This window comes from Chiloscyllium punctatum, chromosome 40, assembly GCF_047496795.1.
Source record: "Chiloscyllium punctatum isolate Juve2018m chromosome 40, sChiPun1.3, whole genome shotgun sequence".
In the NCBI taxonomy this organism is placed as follows: Eukaryota; Metazoa; Chordata; class Chondrichthyes; order Orectolobiformes; family Hemiscylliidae; genus Chiloscyllium; species Chiloscyllium punctatum.
In genome coordinates this window covers 64,921,169-64,947,989 of record NC_092778.1, presented here as the reverse complement: position 1 = coordinate 64,947,989, position 26,821 = coordinate 64,921,169, and the positions used below count along the sequence as shown (strand labels likewise).

The 26,821-nt window shown below is 44.6% G+C and overlaps 2 protein-coding genes across 7 annotated transcripts in view; one reads left to right on the top strand and one right to left on the bottom strand.

Annotated features, from left to right (window-relative positions):
- mpv17l (MPV17 mitochondrial membrane protein like) overlaps positions 1–22,115 on the bottom strand; it is a 109,644-nt gene extending 87,529 nt beyond the window's left edge. The window contains exon 1 of the mRNA XM_072560147.1: positions 21,745–22,115. Within this exon, the coding sequence (XP_072416248.1) occupies positions 21,745–22,051 (307 nt within the window). The 5' untranslated portion in view covers positions 22,052–22,115. The remainder of the gene's footprint in view (positions 1–21,744) is intronic.
- Positions 22,116–25,274: 3,159 nt separating this feature from the next.
- pdxdc1 (pyridoxal-dependent decarboxylase domain containing 1) overlaps positions 25,275–26,821 on the top strand; it is a 61,360-nt gene continuing 59,813 nt past the window's right edge. For all 6 annotated transcript variants that reach the window (XM_072560137.1, XM_072560136.1, XM_072560140.1 and 3 more), the window contains exon 1: positions 25,275–25,456. In XM_072560137.1, coding sequence (XP_072416238.1) covers positions 25,436–25,456 — 21 coding nt within the window. In that variant the 5' untranslated portion in view covers positions 25,275–25,435. The remainder of the gene's footprint in view (positions 25,457–26,821) is intronic.

Here is a 26,821-nt window from a genome sequence, read left to right as displayed (position 1 = left end):
AATAACAGAGATGATTTAGAGATTCCTTTTGTGTTACTATGAAAACTGCTGTTAGAGTGTGCAACACTCTACCCAGAAACAGAGGTAGGAACTGAAAGACTTTTGAAAGAAAATTAGATAAAAGTCTGAAAAATACAAGGATGTTGGAGTGTGAGGAGAAAGTGTAGGACATTCAGCGTCACAAGCCTGCTCCACCGTTCTCCCCCAGGCCTCAACTCCACAATATCTCTAAACCTGTCTACCTCCTTTTTAAATACTTTCATTGATCTAGCCTCTGCAACTCTCTGTGGCAGAGGAATCCAGACATTCACTCTTCTGTTTCCCACAGGCACAAAGTACGGAAATTTGCATTTTTTATATTTCTTCCACCCTATAAAATTCATTGTATCCAACAGCTTTAGTGTGGCGAATACTATTGTTCCCTAACAGCCTAACCAATATCAGCAACATGCCGTAGACTAAAGATTGACTCCATCTGCACTTTCCACTGCCAGAGGAAAGCAGCCAACATCATCAAAGACCCCTCCCACTCTGATTATACTGTCTTCCACCATCTTCCATTGGACAGAAGATATAAAAATTTGAAAACACGTACCAATAGATTTAAGAACAGCTTCTTCCCCACTGTTATCAGACTTTTGAAAGAACCCTTGTATATTAAAGTTGATCTTTCTCTGCACCTTCTCTGTAGCTGTAACATTGTATGCTGCATTCTGTTCTGTTTCTCTGATGTATTTATATAAGGTATGATTTGTCTGGTTAGCACACAAAACAATGCTTTTCACTGTGTCTCAGTACATGTGACAATAATAAATCAAATTAAAACAAATCAAAATCTCAATATCACGTTGTGACAGTCAGGTATATGGGGAGCTCAGCTCACATTCACTTCAAGTCATAGTCCCAAGAAGTACAATATGAAAACAGACTTTTCAGTCCAACTCATCCATGCTGACCAGATATCCTAATCTAATCTAGTCACATTTGCCAGCATTTGGCCCACATCCCTCGAAACCCTTCCTATTCATATACCCATCCAGATGCCTTTTAAATATTGTAATTGTACCAGCCTCCACCATTTCCTCTGGCAGCTCATTCCATACATGTACCACCCTTTGTGTGAAAAAGTTGCCTCTCAGATCCCTTTGAAATCTTTCCCCTCTCACCTTAAACCTATGCTCCCTAGTTTTGGACTCCCCTATCTTGGGAAAAAGACTTTGACCATTTACCCTGTCCATGCCCCTCATGATTTTGTAAACCTCTATAAGGTCACCCCTCAGCCTTTGATGCTCCAGGGAAACTAATCCCAGCCTATTCAGCCTCTCCCTATAGCTCAAATCCTCCAACCCTGACAACATCCTTGTAAATCTTTTCTGAACCCTTTCAATTTTTATACCTTCCCTTTATCAGGGAGACCAGAATTGCATGTAGTAATCCAAAAGTGGCATAACCATTCTCCTGTACAGCTGCACCATGACCTCCCAATTCCTGTACTCAATGCCCTGACTAAATGCCTTCTTCACGATCCTGTCTATCTGTGACTCCACTTTCAAGGAACTATCACTGCTATTTTCTCACCTGCTTTATCATAGACGTTTATAAAATCATGAGGGGCATGGATAGGATAAATAGACAAGGTATATTCCTTGGGGTCGGGGAATCCAGAACTAGAGGGCTTTATGCTTTATTATTCCAATTTTACAAATGTTCAATAAAATATTCAATACCAGACATCGAAGTAGTAAATGCAATTTTTTTTTACAATGACAGTCTTACAATAGCAAAACATTAGGGCCTTATAGCACAATAACAGGTCATCATTCATTTGATGTTAGTATGTTTAAATTAATCACATCAAAACCCAACAGTTCAAAGATTCATTTGCTTACACTTCGGTCTTTTTATTATCAAGTTAACCTCCTGAGACTTTATACTATAATAAGATAATGATTGATTTTCAGTTTTAATCAGTACATTAAGTCCCAGGCACTTTTTTTGCTTAAGCCCTTTTCCTTTCTGTTCTAGATGGTTGCTCAGCTTATCCTTCCTGGGTAACAAGAAATACAAAAGCCTCAAGGCTTCTACTAGCTAAATACATTCTGTACCTGGCCTGTCAAACATAGCAATATTAACCTCTAGCCTTGTTCCCATATTCATGACAAAGTAACGCAATTAATGTTTGAAATTTTAATAAATCCAGCAAATAATTATTACTTGAATGCATTTTGTGAAAGTAAGTTTGAGAAACATAATTAGTATCTTGTTCTTTATTCATTCACGGGGTGAGGGCGTCGCTGGCTAGGCCAGCATTTATTGCCCATCCCTAATTGCCCAGAGGGCAGTTAAGTATCAAGCACAATGCTGTGGGAATGGAGTCACAGGTAGGCCAGACCAGGTAAAGATAACAGGCAGGTGGCTGGAAGAACACAACAGGCCAGGCAGCATCAGAAGGTGGAAAAGTCAACGTTTCAGGTGTAACTTTCTTCAGACTGGCTTACTGTGTTCTTGCAGTTTCCTGCTTGTCTACATTGGAATCCAGCATCTGCAGTTTTTTATGTCTCAGACAACATAAGAATGGCAGTTTCCTTCCCTAAAGGACATTAGTGAACCATGTGATGGAATACTCCCCATTTGCCTGATTGAGTGCAAGAAGCTCAACACCATTGCAGACGTACTCGATTGACACCTCATCCAAACAATTTAATATTCAACCTATCCATCATTGGTACTCAGGCGCATTAGTGTGTACCCACTACACAATTCCCTCTATTAGTTGACCCTGGCTCGTTAGACAGCATCTTCGTATCCCACACTATCTAGAAGGACATGGGAACATCACGTCTAACAAGTTCTCTTCTGGGTCACCCACCTTCTTGGCTTGGAACCATACTTTTCCTTCACTATCACTGGGTCAAAATCCTGAAACTCCTTCCCTAACAGCAGGTGTATCATGTGGGATGCAGCTTTGATCTATGGAAAAAAAAATTTTAGGAGAACAGGTTGTTTGAGAAACCTGTCATAATGTTGTTGAAGATATTCTGCTGACCTCAGAGAGTCATAGAGCTGTACAGCACAGAAACAGACCCTTCGGTCCAACTCGTCCATGCCGACCAGATATTCCAACCCAATCTAGTCCCACCTGCCAGCACCTGGCCCACATCCCTCCAAACCCTTCCTATTCGTATACCCATCCAGATGCCTCTTAAATGTACTAGCCTCCACCACTTCCTCTGGCAGCTCATTCCATACACATTCCACCCTCTGTGTGGAAAAGTTGCCCCTTAGGTCTCTTTTATATCTTTCTCCTCTCACCCTAAACCTATGCCCTCTAGTTCTGGACTCCCCCAACCCAAGGAAAAGACTTTGTCTATTTACCCTATCCATGCCCCTCATAATTTTGTAAACCTCTATAAGGTCACTCCTCAGCCTCCGACGCTCCAGGGAAAACAGCCCCAGCCTGTTCAGCCTCTCCCTGTAGCTCAGATCCTCCAACCCTGGCAACATCCTTGTAAATCTTTTCTGAACCCTTTCAAATTTCACAACACCCTCCGAACCTGCTCTGAAAATGTAGCCAATTGTTTGTGAATTACTTTGTGTAGATTTAATGTAGCTTTGATTGTACAGACTTGATGAGCTGAAGGACCTTTTCTGTTCTGTATGATTCAATGATTAACTCGGCTTTATGTAAAGCCGATTATGGAGCGTAGAATTAAATAAGGAAATAATTTGGATTTTTGCAGCCCCTTTCAACACCCTAGGAGCCCCCCAAACACTTCACAGCCAATCTATTATGTTTGATCTTTTTGATGTTTAAGGGGAGGCAATGGCCTAGTGGTATTATTGCTATTCTGTTAATCTAAAGACCTGGGTAAAGTGTCAGGGACCTGGGTTCAAATCCTGCCATGGCAGGTGGTAGAATCTGAATTCAACAAAAATCTGGAATTTAGAGTCTAAATGATGACCATGGATCTGCTGTTGATTGTTAGTGAAAACCCCATCTGGTTCACTATTGCCCTTTAGGGAAGGAAACTGCCATCCTTACCCGGTCTGGCCTACATGCGACTCCAGACCCACAGCAACATGGTTGACTCTTAACTGCCCTCTGGGCAATAAATGATGGCCTAGCCAGTGACACCCAGATCCTGTGAATGAATAGTCACTGTTTTAATATAGGGAGTGAATTTGCAGACATTGCGGTATCACAAACAGCAACAAGATAAATTGCCAGAAGATCTGTTTTGTTTATGGTGGTCAGCATAGACGGAGAAGTCTTCTGTTATTTTTTAAAAAGTGCTTTCCTTACCCAAGAGGGATTGATTTTAATTGTTGATTGTTTTGTTTTCCAGTTAGCCTTGAAGACATTCCCTCCCATCCAGGTATCATCCTAATGAGCCATCTCTGAACTGCCTCCAATGAAACAATATATTTCCTTAAATAGGGGACCAAAGCTGCTCACAGTACTCCAAATGCGGCCTTGTCAGCACTGTGTAGAGTTGCAATAAGATGACTCTACTCTAACACTCCATCCCCCTTTGAAATAATGGCCAACATTCCATTCGCCTTCCTGATTACCTGCTGTCCCTGTGTGCTAGCTTTCGATATTTCATGTACTAGTTCCCCCAAGTGCCTTTGTGTTGCTGCTTTCTGCAGCTTTTCTCCATTTAAATAATGCTAAATAATAATAATCCGAATAATAAACTGAAGGAATTGTAAAGTTAAGGTGTGATAATGTGTTGATAATTAATTTTCTTGTAACATTGGAGAAAGATAACTCACTCATGGAGCCCCCTGTTTAACAGGACTTGGGAAATATCATCAGCACATGGACTACAGCAGTTCAAGGAGGCTACTCCCCACCACCTTCTCAAGGGCAATTAAGGATGTGTAATAAATGTGGGCCCTCCCAGTGACAAAGTGTTGCTGGAAAAGCGCAGCAGGCCAGGCAGCATCCAAGGAACAGGAGAATCGACATTTCGGGCATAAGCCCTTCGGCTTATGCCCGAAACGTCGATTCTCCTGTTCCTTGGATGCTGCCTGACCTGCTGCGCTTTTCCAGCAACACATTTTCAGCTCTGATCTCCAGCATCTGCAGTCCTCACTTTCTCCTCCCAGTGACACCCACGTCCCAATAATGAATAAGAATCAAAGTTCTGCAGACATATCTTCCCCCATTCCACCCCCTGAAATGTCTGCTTTCTGACCAGTTCAGTATTATGTCCTTGCTCTTGTACTCCATGGCCCTATCAATAAAGCCAGAAAACTGAATGTTTTATTAATTGCTCTCTCCTACTGTCCTGCCACTATCAATGGTCTTTGCAGATGTACACCCAGGTGCCTCTGCTTTTGCCGCACCCCCTTTAGAATTGTATCCCTTGTTTGCATTGTCAGTCTGTGTACTTTAAAAAGCAGCACCTCACACCTCCCTGCATTGAACTTCATCAGTCACCTCTCCACAAACTGGTCAATACCCTTTTGAAGTTCTACTCTGTCTTCCTCTCAGTTTACAATGGCTACCAGATTTCGTATCATCTGCAAACTTTGAACTTGTCCCCTTTGCACCAAGATCTAGATCGTGAATATATTCCAGAAAAAGCCAGTCTCCTGATACAAATTTTCCTCCAGTCCTGAGAATATTCATTGACTCTCTGTTTCCTATCACTCAGTCAGTTTTTTGAAGAAGGATAAGATGTTTGTGATGCTCCAGTTTTCTGGCACCTTCCTTGAATCCATGGGAAACTGAAAAACATCTGATCAATGCCCCTGTAGTTTCCACTCTCACTTTGTTCAATGTCCTTGATGCATTTTATCCAGCCTGATGCCTTGTCAATGTGAAGTACCCACAGGTTATCCACCACTTCATGGTCAATTTTAAATAATTCTAGTGACAGAGTTTCCTTCTCTGTCACCACGATCTGAGCAGAATCTCCTTCTTTGGTTTTCATTTAACACCTCAGTCATGCCTCCTGCCTCTAGGTGTAAATCTCTTTTCTGGTCTCTAGTCAGCCCTACTCCCCCTCTCACACTGTTTGTACATCTACAGAAGACTTTTGGATTTGGATGTAGGTTTGCTCACTGAGCTGGAAGGTTCGTTTTCAGACGTTTCGTCACCATACTAAGTAACATTTTCAGTGAGCCTCCAAATGAAGCACTGGTGGTGTAGCCTGCTTTCTAGTTATATGTTTGAGTTTCCTAGTGTGTCATTTCCTGTGGTGACATCATTTCCTGTGGTGATGTCAATTCCTTTTTTTTCTCAGGTGGTGGTAAATGGGATCCAAGTCAATGTGTTTGTTGATAGAATTCCAGTTAGAATGTCATGCTTCTAGGAATTCTTGTGCAAGTTCTTTATTTGGCTTGTCCTGGGATGGACGTGTCGTCCCAGTCGGAGTGGTGTCCTTCCTCATCCATATATAAGGATACTAGTGAGAGAGAGTCATGTCTTTTTGAGGCTAGCAAATACCTCACAAGCTCTACCTATCAATTTTGTTTGGACCAACAACACCCATATGGTCACCCGCCACTTCATTTGTTTAGCCACTTTATCAAGTGCAACGAAAACAGTTTCTATATCCTTCATGTTGAACTTAGGCAATACTGGGAAATATTTAAACATATCCCCACCAAGCCTTTGACTACGATGGGAATGTTCTCTATCCCTGTCCTCATCCCTAATCTGACCTTTCACCTCTACCTCTGGCATTTAAAGTCAACTTTGAGTTTTCAGTTCCAACCTCCGAAATTCAAAAACTCTCTTTCTCCCTTTCTTCTGCTTGGGCCTACCTTTCCTTTTTGTTCTGCCAGGCCTCTTCATTACTTTTCTTTTTCCTCCTCTAGAGCTATTCTATTTTTCTGCTTTCAGTCCTAATTCAAATAGTTTTATTTCCTTTTCATGTTCAGGCTGCTTCAAAGGCATTTGGTATGCTTTCCTTTATTGGTCAGAGTATTGAGTACAGGAGTTGGAAAGTCATGTTGAGGCTGTACAGGAGATTGGTTAGGCCACTGTTGGAATATTGCGCGCTATTCTGGTGTCCTTCCTATCGGAAAGATGTTGTGAAACTTGAAAGGGTTCAGAAAAGACTTACAAGAATGTTGCCAGGGTTGGAGGAACTGAGCTACAGGGAGAGGCTGAACAGGCTGGGGCTGTTTCCCCTGGAGCGTCGGAGGCTGAGGGGTGACCTTATAGAGGTTTACATAATCATGAGGGGCATGGATAGGGTAAATAGGTAAAGTCTTTTCTCGGGGGTCAGTGAGTCCAGAACTAGAGGGCATAGGATTAGGGTGAAAGGGGAAAGATATAAAAGAGACCTAAGGGGCAACCTTTTCACACAGTGTATGGAATGAGCTGCCAGAGGAAGTGGTGGAGGCTGGTACGATTGCAACATTTAAGAGGCATTTGGATAGGTATATGAATAGGAAAAGTTTGGAGGCATATGGGCCGGGCACTGGCAGGTGGGACTAGATTGGGTTGGAATATCTGGTCGGCATGGATAAGTTGGACCGAAGTGTCTGTTTCCATGCTGTATATCTCTATGACTCTATGACTGTATTTGCAATTGAATTTTAGCCATTTCTGATGGTTCCAATTACATTCCTGGCAATTGCTATTGCCACAATTATTTCCCCGTCTTCACACAGACAAAGGCAACCCCAGCTCTAGCTTGTGTGCCACTTCCAAAAGCTTTGCCTTGCGCACTGTCTGTAAACCACTCAAGGTGACTTCTTCCACCCCCAGAAAACTCTAAGTGACTGATAGTGTCATTACTACACAAGACACATCCTACTCAAACCAATAAAATATAAACCTAACACTCAAAACACTGACATTTACCATCCACTGTCTTTGATTCCAATGATCCTAAACCCAACCTGGAATTAGAGACTTTAATCCTGATAAGAGCCCCCAGTTTGCTATGCACCAGACCAACCCCCATCAAAATATATTACAATAGTCTAGACCCTAATTTTTTCTCATTTTAATGGTAAGTGTAAGGGGTTGCATTCCTGTTTCAATTCGATTGGTCAGACTACTCTACAGGAATAGTTGGATTTGAGATTCAGTGCGCTTTCCAAAGTTGGTGGTAACAATTTGTGACAGAAGTGGATTAGGCTTTCATTTTTCTGAAATAATGCCACCCTCACCTCCTGAAAACAGGCGGGCATACAACCCGACTGAATTTGCAGAAATTCACTCCTAATATACTTAGCAGGCTTACAACCACAAATTAGAACATCAGACGCCATCTGTCTAAGTGCAGCTGAGCCAACTGCTGGCATGGTCACAATAGGCTGAATGGCCATCTTCTATGTTGCAATGGACTCTACGGCTCAATTGGAATCACTGATGAACTCTGTGAACATTTTGCACCATGTGTTCACACCTCCAGGAGGATTCACTGCTTCACTGTTAAGTCCAGGCAAAATGTTTGAGCTCAGATTATATAGACTGGGTAAAGTCTGACTTCTGATTAATAAAAGTAATATGCTCCGTGACCCTTCAGTGTGGTGAGGTAACCCCAGGGGCTCACTAGTCCAGACCACAGCTGATATACTGAGAACAGTTTTGGGACCTTATCTATGGAACGATCTACTCAGATTGGCAGTCTAGAGGAGATTCGACAGGTTGATCCCAGATATGAAGGGACTGTTTTATGAGGAAAGGTTGAACCTATATTCATTGGTGTTCGGAAGAATAAGAGGAAACCTTATGAAACATATAAGGTTCTTTGAAGACTTGACAGGATCAAGATTGTTTTCCCTGTGGAGAGTTTAGGACCAGAGAGCATTATCCCTGAAGAAAAGGTTGTGGATTTAAGATAGAGATAAGGAGGACTTCCTTCTCTCAGCAGATAATGACTCTGAAATTCTTTACCACTGAGAGCTGTTGAGGCTGGGTCATAAATTACATTTATAGAATCTCTACAGTGTGGCAGCAGGCCATTCAGCCCATCAAGTCCACGTTGACTCCCAAAGAACGTCCCACCTAGAGCCACCACCCCTACCTATACTTCCCATGGTTAATCGACCTAGCATGCACATCCCTGGACACCATGGGCAACTTAGCATGGCCAATCTACCCTAACCTACACATCTTTGGACTGTGGGAGGAAACCCACACAGGCAGGGAGAGAATGTGCAAACTCCACATAGACAGCTGCCAGAGGCTGGGATCGAACCTGGGTCCCTGGCGCTGTGAGGCAGCAATGCTAACCACTGAGCCATCATGCTGTCCTAATGCTGAGAGAAACAGATTTTTTTATATCAGTGAGGAAATCAAGGCTTATGGGAAGAAAGCGGGAAAGTTGAGGATCATCAGATCAATCACAGTCCCATTGCTAGCAGAACAGACTCGATGAGCTGAATGGTCTTTTGATCCCACAGTTTATGGGCTAATGGATGTCTGAGCCTTCACTGGTGAAAGAGGGAAAGGGTGAGGCTCTATGGACTGACATTCACCACCAGCAGTGTCTACAGCAGCTTGGTGGCCAGGGTCACGGCCAAAAACAACATCTTGTATCGTCACATGAGAGCTCCGTGTGTGGTGCCTATTCTCAAGGAACTTCCTTCATGGCCACCAGCAAAGATCCATCAGGTCAAGTCACCGTACCGTCATGGATGGTTTACAACATGGCTATCATCTTGTGTAGATGGAAGGATGCCAACTAACTCATTCCAGTTAATCCAAAAGAGCAATTTAAAATACAGGGCCACCATTTCAGGATAATGTGGAGGAGCCGATGTTGGACTGGGATGGGCAAGGTTAAAAATCACATAACACCAGATTATAGTCCAACAAGTTTATTTGGAAGCACTAGCTTTTGGAGTGCTCCTCCTCCATCAGGTGTATGTCAACTGGAGCAGCGCTCTGAAAGCTAGTGCTTCCAAATAAACCTGTTGGACTATAACCTGGTGTTGTGTGATTTTTAACTTTATATCAGGATAAGGTGACAATGATATAGAGAATGGGATGGTTTTCATCGCATGAAAGACTTTAAAAATTGCATTGGGAATCAAACGACATGGGAAGTGAGTGGGAAAATGGAGTTGACAAGATCAGACACCATCTTAGAAATGGTAGTTCATATTCAATGAATTACATCATCACTTCCTGCCCTTATCATTTGATGTTCTTATCTAGCTGATCAGTTCTGTATTTGAATAATTGATCAATTATTGTTTTAGTTCCTCTGTGTTAACCCCTTAATTCCTGTTAACCAGTTGTTGGAGCTTGTGAACTGTTGTAACTAACACTCAGATATATGATGACACTTACTCTGCTCATAGTCAAACAAATAAGCATTAAAAATTGTGGCAAGGCAGAAAATAAACCAATTTATTTCAAGAAAATATGTTCTAACACAATGTTATCGATTCACTGTGAGTTCTTCATTTTGTTCCATAATTCTTAATGAGATTCTCAGAGCTATGACGATGTTGCCTTAAGTGGGACATGAAAATGACCCACACAAAACCCCAACTTCCAAAAAATGCCATCCTGAAGAATACGGGTATCAAGCCATAATTGATGAGCTGGAACGAGACAGAAATACATTTCAACTATGAGCATTAGCAAGAAAGTGCAAATTGGTTATCTTACTCTCAGTTGCAATAAAGAAACATACCTGTACTGTTGGCCAATAGATGATAGCAACCTGGAAACAAAACACAGATTGAATTAAGGATTAATGATGCCTCAATGAATTTTTATCACTTGTTGACTTGGATTTATTAATTCAAAGAATAAGATTGGAAATTATTTATTGTATACCTCTAATTACCCTTAAGAAGATGTTGAGACACTTTTCTGATCTACTGCAGACCCTGGTATAGGGACACTGTGATGATGTTGTGGCTTTAAGGAGTTATTTTGTCCTGGTATATTTTAAGAGTGAGATTGAACGAGAGATGTTGAGGAGTCTGTGGTATTGAGGCCTTGGGCTTTTTTTAAAAAGTTGAAACAATAGAAGCAGCCTGGTTGGGTGTGGCCAGCTCTCACTGACCACGATTTCTAATTTTTTTTTACTTTACAGGTTTAGCTTTAAGCAGTTGTTGTTGGAATCTCAACAGGGCAGGAGCTGCAAGAGCTTTTAAGAAGTAGAAGCTAACTATTCCCTCTCTCAGCTGGAAGCTGGGGTTTCTGTCTGCTGCTGGATTACCTGAGAGACAAATCTGCTTTTCTGAATTTGCCTTTTTACCAAGGAGTGTGTTTATGGCATGTTACTGTATTGGAACAGTTAATTAGTAATGGTTACTGTATCTATTGTTTTGGTTAATTTTTCCAATAGAGTGTAGTTATTCTAAATTCCTTTTTGATTTGTTGTATTTTAATTTTTTAGTGTTTAAATAAACTATGTTTTGCTTATCATTGAGAAGCTGAGTAATTGCATTGCATCGGGAACTCAGCATTTCACATTTGCCTTTAAAATAATAAAAAGTTAGGATCTGGGCTGCCACCTTAAAATAATTTGTGATATTTTGTCTGATCTGGTCCACAACAACACCTACTGTGCTGTTCGGGATGGAAAGCCAAGATTTTAACCCAAGGAACAGCAATATATTTCCAAGTCAGGACGGTGAGTGGCTTGGAGGGGAACTTACAGGGGGTGGTGTTCCCATTCATCTGTCACTCCAGATGGTAAGGCTTTGGAAGGTATTACCAAAGGAATTTTGGTGAGGTGATATGGTGCATCTTGTAGATAGTATACACTTCTGCTTTTGAGCATCGATGTTGAAGGAAGTGAACATTGAAGGTGGTGGATATAGTGCCAGTTAAGTGGGCTGTTTTGTCCCGGATGCTATCAAGCTTCTTGAGTGTTATTAGACCTGCACCAATCCAGAGAAACAGCGATTATTCCATCATACTCCCGACTTATGCCTTGTAGATGGTGGACAGGCTTTGGAGAGTCAAGTAGTTAGTTACTCACGACAGAATTCCCAGCCACTGACCCACTGTAGTAGCCACTGTATTTATGTGGCTGATCCAATTCAATTTCTGATCAATGGTAGCCCCAGCATTTTAATTGTGTGGGATTTAGCAGTGATGATGCCATTGAACGTCAAGGGGGAAATTGTGAGATTCTTCTCTTGTCAGGAATGGACATTGCCTGGCAAGAATATTATTTATGTTGTCCATATTGTGTTGCTGTATATGCACACAAGTTAATTTGGTCTATGAGGAGCTGGATGGTATTAAATATTGTGCAATCATCAGGAAACAACCTCTCTTCTGGCCTTATGATCATAGAATCATAGAATCCCTACAGTGTGGAAACAGGCCCCTCAGCCCAACAAGTCCACACTGACCCTCCAAAGAGTGTCCCACCCAAACCCATTCCCATTATGCTACATTTACCCCTGACTACTGCACCTAACCTACACATCCCTGAACACTATGGGCAATTTAACATGGCCAATTCACCCAACCTGCATACCTTTGGATTATGATGGAGATCAAGTCACTGAGGAAGCTGTTGAAGAGGGCTGAGCCGAGGACACCCCTGGCAATTACTGGAGGATTCTTTTTAGAAGTATTCATACCTCCTCTGGTTCCTTAGTTCTGAATCATATTCAGTTCATAAGGAGTGATTTTATAAGCATAGTGTTAAAATTTTTAAAAAAGCAAGATCAAAAGCATTGCACCTGCAATTTAATTGTTGTGTGGCCAGCAGATGGGTTTCCCTTCCTCTAGTAAGCGTTTGAAAAAAAAAGCAGCCCTTCAGCATTTATTAAATTATTCCTCACTTGAAATCAAAGTGAGACTGTGGAAAGAAGATTGCAGGTCTTCTTCCTGACCTCTCCGCCCCCACCCCCTCTCCGGCCTATCACCCTCACCTTAACCTCCTTCCACCTATCATCTTCCCAATGCCCATCCCCCAACTCCCTTCTCCTTACCTTTTATCTAAGACTGCTTGGCACACTCTCCTCATTCCTGAAGAAGGGCTTATGCCCGAAACGTCAATTCTCCTGTTCCTTTGATGCTGCCTGACCTGCTGCGCTTTTCCAGCAACACATTTTTAAGCTCCCAACTCCTGTACTGAATACTCTGACCAATAAAGGAAAGCATACCAAACGTCTTCTTCACTATCCTATCTACCTGCGACTCCACTTTCAAGGAGCTATGAACCTGCACTCCAAGGTCTCTTTGTCCAGCAACACTCCCTAGGACCTTACCATTAAGTCCTGCTAAGATTGGCTTTGCCAAAATGCAGCACCTCGCAATTATCTGAATTAAACTCCATCTGCCACTTCTCAGCTCATTGGCCCATCTGATCAAGATCCTGTTGTAATCTAAGGTAACCCTCTTCGCTGTCCACTACACCTCCAATTTTGGTGTCATCTGCAAACTTACTAACTGTACCTCTTATGCTTTCATCCAAATCATTTACAGGCCTCCAGTCTGAAAAACAACCCTCCACCACCACCCTCTGTCTTCTACCTTTGAGACAGTTCTGTCTCCAAATGGCTAGTTCTCCCTGTATTCCATGAGATCTAACCTTGCTGATCAGTCTCCCATGAGGAACCTTGTCGAACGCCTTACTGAAGTCCATATATTGAAGTCAATCAAGTTTGTGAGACATGATTTCCCACGCACAAAGCCATGTTGACTATCCCTAATCAGTCCTTGTCTTTCCAAATACATTCTGGATTAGTGGTGCTGGAAAAGCACAGCAGTTCAGGCAGCATCCAAGGAGCAGCGAAATCGACGTTTCGGGCAAAAGCCCTTCATCAGGAATACAGCCTTATAAAGCTTTATTCCTGATGAAGGGCTTTTGTCCGAAACATCGATTTCGCTGCTCCTTGGATGCTGCCTGAACTGCTGTGCTCTTCCAGCACCACTAATCCAGAATCTGGCTTCCAGCATCTGCAGTCATTGTTTTTACTTTCCAAATACATGTGCATCCTGTCCCTCAGGATTTCTTCCAACAACTTGCCCACCACCAATATCAGACTCACTGGTCTATAGTTCTCTGGCTTGTCCTTACCACCCTTCTTAAACAGTGGCACCACGTTAGCCAACCTCCAGTCTTCTGGCACCTCACCTGTGACTATCGATGATACAAATACCTCAGCAAGAGGCCCAGCAATCACTTCTCTAGCTTCCAAGAGTTCTCGGGTACACCTGATCAGGTCCTGGCAATTTATCCACTTTTATGTGTTTCAAGACAACCAGCACTTCCTCCTCTGTGATATGGACATTTTGCAAGATGTAACCATCTATTTCCCTACAGTCTATATCTTCCATATCCTTTTCCACGGTAAATACTGATGCAAAATACTCATTTAGTATCGCCCCCATTTTCTGCGACTTGCTGATCTTTGAGGGGCCGTATTCTCTTCCTAGTTACCCTTTTGTCCTTAATGTATTTGTAAAAATCTTTGGATTCTCCTTATTTCTATTTGCCAAAGCTATCTCATGTCCCCTTTTTGCCCTCCTGATTTCCCTCTTAAGTATACTCCTACTTCCTTTATACTCTTCTAAGGATTCACTCGATCTGTCCTGTCTATACCTTACATATGCTTCCTTCTTTTTCTTAACCAAACCTTAGGAGGTAAACCCACACTGGCACAGGGAGAATGTGTAAACTCCACTCTGATAGTAGTCACCCAAGGTTGGAATTAAACCCAGGTCCTTGGTGCTATGAGGTAGCAGCACTAACCACTGAGCCACCATGCAGTATTTGACAGTCTTACCACACTGCACTATGATGGCTCAGAATCTGTGTTAGCAGTATAGAGAAGCTATCAGATTCACAGAACAAATGCAAGCTTGTACTTTTAGCATTTATTTCAGTGTAACACATAATGAACAAGTTCCACCATGTTGAGTGAGACATATTCTTTGAGGATGTGACAAAACACGTTGATGAATATAGGGCAGTGGATGTGGTGCACATGGATTTTAGCAAAAGGCATTTGATAAGATTCCCCATCGTAGGCTCATTGAGAAAGTAAGGAAATATGGGATACAGGGAAACCTGGCTGCCTGGATACAGAATTGGCTGGCCCATAGAAGGCAGAGAGTGGTGGTCAATGGAAAGTTTTAGCCTGGAGCTTGGTGACCAGTGGTGTTCTGCAGGGATCTGGTCTGAGACCTCTGCTCTTCGTGACTTTTATAAATGACTTGGATGAGGAAATGGGAGGGTGGGTAGTCAGTTTGCGGAAGGTTGGTGGAGTTGTGGATAGTGTGGAGGGCTGTTGTAGGTTGTAATGGGACATTGACAGGATGCAGAACTGGGCTGATAAGTGGCAAATGGAGTTCAAGCTGGAAAAGTGTGAAGTGATTCACTTTGGAAGGTCAAATCTGAATGCACAGTACAGGGTTAAAGGCAGGATTCTTGGCAGTGTGGAGGAACAGAGGGATCTTGTGGTCCATGTCCATAGATCCCTCAAAGTTGCTAGCCAAGTTGATAGGGTTGTCAAGAAGGCATATAGTGTGTTGGCTTTCATTAGCAGGGGAATGACTTTAAGAGCCAAGAGGTTATGCTGCAGCTCTATTGAGTCCTGGTTAGACCACACTTGGAATATTGTGTTCAGTTCTGGTTGCCTCATTATAGGAAGGATATGGAAGCTTTAGAGAGAGTGCAGAGGAGATTTACCAGGCTGCTGCCTGGACTGGAGGGCAGGTCTTATGAAGAAAGGTTGACGGAACTAAGACTTTTCTCATTGGATGAAGAAGGGTGAGAGGCGACTTGATAAAGATGTACAAGATGATGAGAGGCATAGAGAGCGTGGATAGTCAGAGACTTTTTCCCAGGGCAGAAATGGCTATCACGCGGGAGCATTATTTTAAGGTGATTGGAGGAAGGTTTGGGACGATGTCAGAGGTAGGTTCTTTACACAGAGAGTGGCGGGTGCATGGAATGCACTGCCAGTGGTGGTAGTAGAGTCAGAGACATTAGGGACTTTTAAGTGACTCTTGGATAGACACATAGATGACAGTAAAATTAAGGGTTTGATCTTAGAGTAAAAGGTTGGCACAACATCAAAGGCTGAAGGGCCTGTACTGTGCTGTACTGTTCTATGTTCTATAACTGGGTTCCTTAACAGTGCACTAATTCCAAAATGATTACTGGACATCCTCATGGATCAGAGAAACTAATTTTATATCTGTAGAATGCCACTTCCTCCACAATAATAAGTTCCACTAGAATTTAAAAAAAACTTGTTTTAAAGCTCTGTTAATCTTGGTTTTATTCTATCTTCATTTAACATAATAATTTATTCTTCAGTGTGTTTAACTTCCTGGCTTGTTGTGTGTGTAGTTACTATCTGAATTGCGTCAAAACTCCTATAGATGTTTTGGGAATTAATTGCACTTGGATTTTATTTAAGAAAGGCAACAGAAAAATACAGTAGATGCTGGAAGTCTAAAATAAAAACAAAAATCACCAGAGATGCTCAGCAGATCTACACAAGGACTTCCAATGAACATACAATACTGTCCAATGTCCAATTACCTCCTGACTTGAAGATGGCGTCAGTGGAGTGGTTTTCGCCGGATGAGACCGATTCGGGGAGAGAGTGTGCCCAGTGCAGGGGGAGAATGCCCAGTGCAGAGGGAGAGTGCCCGGTGCAGAGGGAGAGTGTGCCCAGTGCAGGGGAGAGAGTGAGCCCAGTGCGAGGGAAGAATGTGCCCAGTGCAGGGGGAAGAGTGTGCCAGTGCAGGGGGAGAGTGTGCCCAGTGCAGTGGAAGAGTGTGCCCAGTGCAGGGGCAGAGTGTGCCCAGTGCAGGGGGAGAGTGTACCCACTGCAGGGGGAGAGTGTGCCCAGTGCAGTGGAAGAGTGTGCCCAGTGCGGGGGGAGAGTGTGCCCAGTGCAGGGGGAAGAGTGTGCCCAGTGCAGGGGGAGAGTGTACCCAGTGCAGGGGCAGAGTGTGCCCAGTGCAGGGGGAGAGTGTGCCCAGTGCAGGGGGAGAATGTGCCCAGTGCAGGGGGAGAGTGTGCCCAGTGCAGGGGCAGAGTGTGCCCAGTGCAGGGGCAGAGTGTGCCCAGTGCAGGGGGAGAGTGTGCCCAGTGCATGGGGAGAATGTGCCCAGTGCAGGGGGAGAATGTGCCCAGTGCAGGGGGAGAGTGTGCCCAGTGCATGGGGAGAATGTGCCCAGTGCAGGGGGAGAATGTGCCCAGTGCAGGGGGAGAGTGTGCCCAGTGCGGGGGGAGAGTGTACCCAGTGCAGGGGGAGAGTGTACTCAGTGTACTGGATCAGATTTACTTCAACTGTGCTATTGTTCGTGTTAGGCTCAGTACTATTTTTATTTCGATTTTTACTGATATATTTGGTAGTTTGCCCCTAACCCTGTTTTCCCCTTAGGGCCCATTATTTCGATTGCGCGATTTTCTATAACACGGTGATGCACGAAAACGCACCTGCTGCATTATAGCAGAACTAACTGCACTTGGAAAATGTTGCCCCAGTCATCCCAGCCGTCCATTTTGAGATCCACCAGAGGAGATGAACCATTGGGGTCATTCACAAGGTTTTGCTGGTTTTCGTTTTGGTCTGGATACTTCCCACCTCCCTACACACCCCACACCCTCCTCCCCCACCACCACCCCCACTACCTCCCTGAGGTTTGAAGATTTCCACAGAGTAGCAGCATTGGGCACCACACTGGATTCATCCTGGAAGTGTGGGCCCCAGCCCTTATTTGGCCTCAATGGGTGACCATGGGCCATCTCACCCAAAACTGAATCCTGATGGAGGCAGAAAGCGATGGGGGAGGGGGTGAGTGAGTACCCTCCCAATCTTTGTGCTGAGTACAACTGGGAGGAGAAATACCAACTAACTAACACTGTTTCTCTCTCCACAGATATTGCCAGACCTGCTGAGTATTTCCAAAGCTTTCGGTTTTGTTAAAAAATAGCCTTGCCTTAATTTTCAGCCGAAGGTTATGGAAGGAGCACTAGTATAGTGGGGAGAGTCTGTTTGTATAGCAGGAGAGGCTGTGTGTATAGCGGGGAGAGTCTGTGTGTATAGCGGGGAGAGGCTGCGTGTATAGTGGGGAGAGGCTGCGTGTATAGTGGGGAGAGGCTGTTTGTATAGCGGGGAGAGACTGTTTGTATAGCAGGGAGAGGCTGTTTGTATAGCAGGGAGAGGCTGTGTTTTTAGCAGGCAGAGGCTGTTTTTATAGCGTGGAGAGGCTGTGGGTATAGCGGGGAGAGGCTGTGTTTATAGCGGGGAGAAGCTGTGGGTATAGCTGGGAGAGGCTGTGTGTATAGCAGGGAGAGTCTGTGTTTTTAGCAGGCAGAGGCTGTTTTTATAGCGTGGAGAGGCTGTGGGTATAGCTGGGAGAGGCTGTGTTTATAGCGGGGAGAAGCTGTGGGTATAGCTGGGAGAGGCTGTGTGTATAGCAGGGAGAGTCTGTGGTTATAGCTGGGAGAGGCTGTGTGTATAGCTGGGAGAGGCTGTGTGTATAGTGGGGAGAGGCTGCTTGCGTTCAGTCTAACTAGCAAATACATCATGGTTAGGCTTCAGGTTCCTTTTTTACCTTATATGTATCCCAGAACTTTTCTCTCCAGACCGCAAAGATATCGTGTTTCCCTTCCATCACACTCATACCTAAACAAAATTGCAGATGGACAAGAATAAAGAATGTCTCTGCTGACAGAGTATTCTGACATTAATGCAAAGCATCTTTAAAATCTGCATTCTAACACTGACTATCAATTCATAGAATCCCTGCAGCATGGAAGCAGGCCATTGAGACACACCAACCCTCTGAAAAACATCCCACCCAAACCCACACCCTGCACTTCCCATGGCCAATCCACCTAACCTGCCCATCCTTGGATTGTGGGAGGAAACCGGAACACCCAGAGGAAATCCGCACAGACATGGAGAAAATGTGCAAACTCCACAAAGTCAGTCACCCAAGGCTGGAATCGAACCTGCATCCATAGCACTGTGAGGCAGCTGTGCAAACCACTGAGCCACCATGTTACCTGTACAGATAGAATGGGTTGAAGTGTCCATTCCTTAACCATCAACCTGGCTGGAAAACTGTGATAAAAAAATTGGACTTTGTTGAATAATGATTAAATGTATTTTATTGATGTAATAAGATCACAGAGCCAGTGTGAAACAGCTAACTCCACCCATTGGTCAAATATGTGAGATACAGCCAGTCCCCAGTTTGCAAACCATTCTATTTCTGAGTCTGTTTGCAACTCATAGAATCATACAGCATGGAAACAGACCCTTCGGCCCAACTTGTCCATGCTGACCTGATGAAGGGCTTATGCCCACAACGTCGATTTACCTGCTCCTCGGATGCTGCCTGACCTGCTGTGCTTTTCCAACACCCAAGGTGGCGCTGTAAGTGGTGATTTATCAACTTTTCACTGTACTCATTTGAGCCCATGTGACAATAAGGCTAATTCAATTTAATTCACAAGTCAGGACCGCTGTCGCTTACAATCTGAGGTAGCCTGGGCACACTGCTACTATAACCAGTAACACAGTGATGTTCACCACTAACAGGATTCTGGAGCAGGATCAAAAAGATGTTCTGCCCATTCCACAAGTGGGATATCACAGGATTGTTATGGTGCAGAAGGAGGCCATTCAGACCATCATGTCAGCATTGGCTAGTCCTCTGAACCCACAATTTGACTTGGTGCCATTCTGCTGCCTTTTCCCTTTGACCTTGTATGTTGTCTCCATTTAAATAACCATCCAATGTGCTCTTGAATGCCTCAACTGAACCTGAAATGCTGACTTTACAACCTCCTGATGCTACTTGGCTTGCTGTTTTGTTCCAGCCTTCTGCTTGTCTCAATTGAACCTGATGCAACCAGACTTCCAGGCATTTGAAACCTGCGCCAATTCCAGTGTATGTGAGTTTTGGTGCTGATGTGGTGCCAGGCCTGTAGACAGGTAGGTTGTATCGAATAGCATGTTCCTTCGGCTGCTCAGAACTAGCAAGATATGACAGCACGCAAACAATATTTCACTTGAAATACTGACAACATTGTGTCCAAAGTTATGTGTGATTCTGCCACTGGACAGCATTTGCTGGATAATCCTGAGTGTGCAAAGAATTATACTGGCTACCAATTTGGGATTGCCAGCCAGGTTTGTAGTGTGGCAAACTTGTCTGAACTGGAAACAACATATTTGAATACATGGAGCCCTGTTCTTTGCAGAGAGAAAGAACAAATACATTCACTGTCCTTGTTTCAACAGCCATACAATCAGAGTTTCCCTGGATCATTTAAAATATAACCAAAGCTTGGCAGTTTACTGCCCAAGGGTGGGGGTGGGGTGGGGTGGGATGGGATGGGGTGGGGGGCATCTCCTGATCAGCCCAGCTCGACTGGTGGCTTTTGCCATCAGCGATGGGAAAGTCTAGTTCCAAGCTGTAACGGGCATAGGTGGGGGTTCTGTCTGCCTCATCAGAAAAATCAATGACAAAAAACTGAGATTGCTGGAAAAAACTGCAGGCCTGGCGGCATCTGTGGAGAGAAAGCAAAATTAACCTTTGGGGTTTAATCTTCTTCAGAACTGATTACAGCCAGGGGAAAAGGTTGGATTTTGTGCAGAAGATTGGATGGTGGGAGGGAGTAGGAGTAAATGATTGGTGGAGATGGAGCCTAAAGATAGAGAGAGAGAGAGAGAGAGAAAGAGAGACGGGGAGAGAGAGAGAGAGCTCAAAACAGTTGGGCATATGAAGGCGTGGGTAAAGGTCAGCCTGGGAGAATGAGAAGCTGCTGGCTGACAAAGGGTTGTTAGTGTGATGACAAGGCCTAGTTTGTGGGGTGGGGGGAAGTATGGAAGAAAGTACTCAGACCCTAAAATTACTGAACTTGATATTGAGTCAAGAGGTGGCAGGATTCCCAAGTGGAAAATGAGGAGCTGTACTTCCAGGTTACGCTGAGCTTCGCTGGAGCACTGCAGCAAGCTGGGAAAATGGGAAAATCAATCACAAGGCAAGACATGGAATACTGTGAAAGGGCCTGACGCTTTCACTAACCCAAAGTGTTTCAGTTGTGCCTCAGGCATGTCGTTGTTAGAATAATTATTGCAAAGATAAATTTTCCACGGTCAATTATTTACAATCTCAACGCAAGTGCTGATTACAGTTCATTCTGATGATACTTACAAACCTGCATTTGCAGCAGTAAAATCTCTTCTGTAAATTGAAATAAAGAACATTAAAAACCTAACAAACACCTAAAAATGTAAATGTAATGGAAAAGAGTGTATTGGTGAAGAGAGAAGGAAATAGCGAAAGTTGATCTTTATTTAAGTTTTCATGTATGAGCACGAGCCGTGTGGACAGGAAAACAGAGCTGAGCACGTACTGTCGGAATTTCGCACTATTGTGTGCGAGTGGACTCTTTGTAATAATCATGAGATAATAATCACAATGTCACAGAATTTTTACAGTGCAGAAGGAGACCATTCAGCCCATCGTTTCTGAGCATTTTAACATAATGCTGATCTCAGACCTTTTCTCCGAAGCCCCGGCACATTTTTTCCTGTAACCATTATCCACTAGTGCCCTCAATGGAACCTGCCCACCAGGATCACAATAATAATTTTCTAAAAGATAAAGTCACCACAGTCCAGTTCTTATCGAAGAAACTGTTAGCTTGCCAAAACACCAGAAGACCTGCTGACGTTGGAAATCGGAAACAAAACCAGAAATGGCTGGCTTGGTAGCATCTGAAGATGAGTCACTGAACCCGAAACATTACCTCTGAGGTCAACTTGTAGTGGCGTGCCTCAAGTGAGGGGAGAGATTCCACTTACCTATGTAAAAGCCGCTGACGCCGGTTGGAGTTATCACCAGTTGGTCACACACCACTTTGCGAAGGACGTTGCCTGGTGCTGTCCCAGGGAACATGCGCTCCATCAACCTCAGCCACAGGTAGAAGATGTTGCCATGGAAGCTGAAGGCCAGGATGGCAACATTCCGAGTCTGTTTCAAGTCGACCTTTTCTTTATTATGCAGTTTCTGTTGGGCCAGATCCCCCGCTGTGAAGATTGAGCTGTACCACGTTATGTTGGTGATCCAGGGGAACCTCTTGGCTTGTGCCAGCAGAAATTTCAACATCATTCACCGATCCGCAGAGGGACTGCAGACTGGCCAAGTGCCAACTGGTGCCTACATTCCTGCCCTCTGCAGAAATAGAGCAAGACTGGACAACATTCAGACAGCACCTTGCCTGGGAGGGAGCAAGCTGACCTAGTGTCTGACCTTTGGTCAGAACCCAGTCCATTGTTCACACCTTTGTGAGATCACCCTCAAACTCCAAACTCTGTCACCGTGAAGTAACAGCGTCACTTGAGCCCAGGCTACTGACAAAGCAAGTTGGTTAATAAGTACAGTATTCACACTAACCAAAGCTCAAATTCTTTCAACCAGTTTCATCTGTCAGCCAGTGACGGAGATGGAATTGGGTGAATCTCAGAATCTGGTGGGTTGCAAGAAAAGATCAGTGCACTGGACCACGGGTACTCAAGAACAAACCACGACAAGCAGACCTAACACAGCCAGAAACCCTAACCACCTTACCATACATCAAAGAAGTTTCAGAAATGACAGCCAGACTACTAAGACCCCTCGGAATCCTAGTAGAACACAAACCCACCAACACTCTCAAACAAAAACTAACAAACTTAAATATATAATTTCAGTTAGATCACACTGTAAGCTTTTGCTATAAATTCTGTATCCTACAATCTTATGCTCCACAATCACCTGATGAAGGAGCAGCACTCCGAAAGCTAGTGCTTCCAAATAAACCTGTTGAACTATAACTTGGTTTAGGGTGTAGGTTTTGCTTGCTGAGCTGTAGGTTTGATATCCAGACGTTTCATTACCTGGCTAGGTAACATCATCAGTGGTTACCTCCAAGTGAAGCGAAGCTGTTGTCTCCTGCTTTCTATTTATATGTTTGTCCTGGATGGGGTTCCTGGGGTTTGTGGTGATGTCATTTCCTGTTCGTTTTCTATGGGGTTGATAGATGGTATCTAGATCTATGTGTTTGTTTATGGCGTTGTGGTTGGTGTGCCAGGCCTCTAGGAATTCTCTGGCATATCTTTGCTTAACCTGTCCCAGGATAGATGTGTTGTCCCAGTCGAAATGGTGTTTATTTTCCTCCGTGTGTAGGGCTACGAGGTAGAGAGGCTTGTGTCTTTTTGTGGCTAGCTGGTGTTCATGTATCGTGGTGGCTAACTTTCTTCCTGTTTGTCCTACATAGTATTTGTGGCAGTCCTTGCATGGAATTTTGTAGATGACGTTGGTTTTGTCCATGGGTTGTACTGGGTCTTTTTGTTTGAGAGTGTTGGTGGGTTTGTGTGCTACTAGGATTCCGAGGGGTCTTAGTAGTCTGGCTGTCACTGCAGCACAGACGAACTTCGGAAAACAGAGGAGAACCACCTATACAACTTATTCAAGAAGAATGGGTACTCAAAAAATACAGTCCGCAGATTCCTCAAGAACAAACCACGACAAGCAGACCTAACACAGCCAGAAACCCTAACCACCTTACCATACATCAAAGAAGTTTCAGAAATGACAGCCAGACTATTAAGACCACCAGGATACATGAACACCACCTAGCCATAAAAAGACACAAGCCTCTCTACCTCGTAGCCCTACACACAGAGGAAAAAAACCACCATTTCGACTGGGACAACATATCTATCCTGGGACAAGCTCAGCAAAGACATGCCAGAGAATTCCTAGAGGCATGGCACTCCAATCGCAACGCCATAAAGAAACACATAGATCTAGATACCATCTATCAACCCCTCAGAAAATGAACAGGAAATGACATCACCACAAACCCCAGGAACCCCATCCAGGACAAACATATAAATAGAAAGCAGGAGACAACAGCTTCACTTCACTTGGAGGTCACCACTGATGATGTTACCTAGCCAGGTAATGAAACGTCTGGATATCAAACCTACAGCTCAGGTGGGGTCACCTGTAGTATGACATGAACCCAAGGTTCTGGTTGAGGCCATCCCCATGTGTACCGAACTTGGCTATCAGCCACTGCTTGGCCACTTTGCGTTATTGCCTGTCCCGAAGTCCGCCTTGGATCACCCGAAGGTCTGAGGTCGAATGTCCTGGAGTGTTCTCCGACTGGGAGGAAACACTCTTGTCTGTTGATTGTTGTGATCTGTTGCCGTGACCTCTGCTTGGTCTCACCAATGTACCATGCCTCAGGGTGGCCTTGCCTGCAGTGTATGAGATAGACAATGTTAGCTGAGTCACATGAGTACCTGCCATGTACTTGGTGGGAGGTGTCCTCACGTGTAATGGTGGTATCTGTGTTGACAATCTGACATGTCCTGCAGCGTGAGAAGGTTGTATGGTGTTGCCCTGAAAGCGGGGCAGTTTTAATTGTTCATCAATGTTTATGACATGGTGAATAAATCATGGTGAGGGGTGTAATGCAAGGGGATTAGAACCCTGGAGTAACCTTGCGAGTATATCACAGAGCTGCCTATCACTGAGTATAAATAGTACTGAGAGGGTGAGTTCTGGAAGACTACTAATGTGGACACAAACAGTAATATAGATTAAACCTTATGTCTTGTGACTATAAGATCAGAGCCTAGTATGCAATTACTGTATGTAGCAGTATTTAATGTTAATGTACAAATCATTGAATTGTAGTGGCCTTCTCCTGGACCAATCTCACAGTCAGACATCAAACCACAAGTTCCCAGAACAGGTATTTCCCGCCTTTCTAACATCAGCCTCATTTGACTTTGCTTCAAGGAAAGGGGCGGAGCCTGCCGGGAGGGGCGGGGCCTAAGGGCGGGGTCAAAACGTAGGCGGGGCTGAAGGTAATAGCAGGTTCTGACTGAAAGAGCGTGGTCTGACCGAATGGGCGGGGTCCGGTTAATGGTCACAACACGACTGAATGGGCGGGGTCAGATGAATGGGCGGGGCTCTGACCGACTGGACGGGATCGTACGGAAAGGGTGGGGTCTGAGCATGTGGGTGGGGTGACGGCCGTGCGCGTAGCCATGACGGTGAACATTGACCGTCAGGGGCGGGGCTTAGGATGATTGATGGTCCAGGGCCTGTGTTGTGTCTTGACAGGCATAGGGGCGGGGACAAGTGCTGAATGACCGGCAGAGGGGTGGGGTCTTGTTATTATTGACGGACAGTGGACGCGGCCTGATGGTGATCGGAGGAGCAGGGGGCGGGGTCTGGTGGTGATTGACGGACAGTGGGATGAGGACGTTGGCGACGTCTGACAGGCCGGGGGTGGGGCCGATGGGTGATTGACGGAGCGGGGCAGCCGGCTGCGCGCGCAGCTGCCAGCGTGGAGACGGGGGGCTGATGGCGGAAGCGGGAGTCCGGCACCGGGAGTGACAACAGGATATCGAGTGTGGGAGGTCGCGCCAGCGCCCGCGGTCACCCGATCATCTCTTTAATAAAAATAAAACAGACTGAAGCGAAGCGACTATCGAGATGGAAACGTCCTTGGAGAAGGTAGGGAGACTCTGGGTGACTGGAGGGAGGTATCCTGAGGCTCCGGGCCTGTGCTGTCCTGGGCCAGGGGCCGGGGGCCGGGGGCCGGGGGCCGGGGGCCGGGGTCTCTCTGAACAAACTCGGTGCTGAGAGTGTGTCCAGCTCCTGGCGTAAACACCTATCCCCACCCCCGCCTTGTCCTCTCACAACGCAACTCATGACCCAGGTGCATTTATCCAGCTGCTTGTTTCCGGGTGGTGAGCCCCGCAGACTGCGAGTTGTTTGGAGTCAGATTCATTGGCAGTTTAATTGCTCTTGACTGTGATTTTTGTATTCAAAGCTTCAGTCTCCCCTTGCTCCTCGTTCTCTGGATTTCCCAAATCAGGAAAGGCTTTGAGATCACATCAGCGCGTCTGGCAGGTAGCACCAGGAAAGAGACGAAAACAGAGTTAAGGTTTCAGGTCTACACCCCTCATTAGAGAAGCTGGATATGCACAGGAACTCCGCCAACACAGTGATCAAAGCTGAAAACACTTTACACGGATAATGTTTGTCTTATGCACTGATACTTGTTGGATTTTATTCATTCATGAGTGTTTCCGTTCAGGTGTGCACTTGCTATCCATCCCACATTTGCAAAGCTGAGCTCACTTCTGTATCATTGCAGTCAATGTGTTGTGCGAACACCAGCACTTTTAGGAAGGGAGTCCCAAGATTTAGGAGAAAGTGAGGACTGCAGATGCTGGAGATCAGAGCTAAAAATGTGTTGCTGGAAAAGTGCAGCATCCAAGGAGCAGGAGAATTGACGTTTATTGAGATTTAACCAAGTTGATTGAGAATTGAGATTTAACCAAGTGGCAGTGAAGGGGCATAAATATGTTCCTAGTTAGGATGGTATGTGGCTTTGATGGGGAATTCCCAGGTAATCTGAGATATCTGCTTTTATTATCCTTTTAGGTAGTAGAGGTTGTGAGTGTGGAAAGAACCCTTAGTGAGTTATTATAGTGTATCTTGTCATGGGTAAATACTGCTGCCACTCTGCATTGGGGTGGAAGGAGTGAATGTTTGTGCATCTGGTGCCAATCAAGTAGGCTGCTTTGCCCTGGATGGTGTTAAGCTTCTTGAGTGTCGGTGGAGCTGCATTCATCCAGTAAGTGGAGAGCATTCCATCACATGCCTGACTTGTGGCTTGGAGATGATGGACAAGCTTGGGGGAGGTGTGCTGGCAAGGGTTGGTGTAAGAATGGTATGAATTGATTTTATACACAGCCTCTCGGGACACTGCGTCCTTTGAAAGGCATGTATTTTGATTATAAACTGAACAGTAAAGCCTGGTACATGCAGCAACCAGTTTAAAGAGATATAGTCTTAAAATCCAATGCTGGA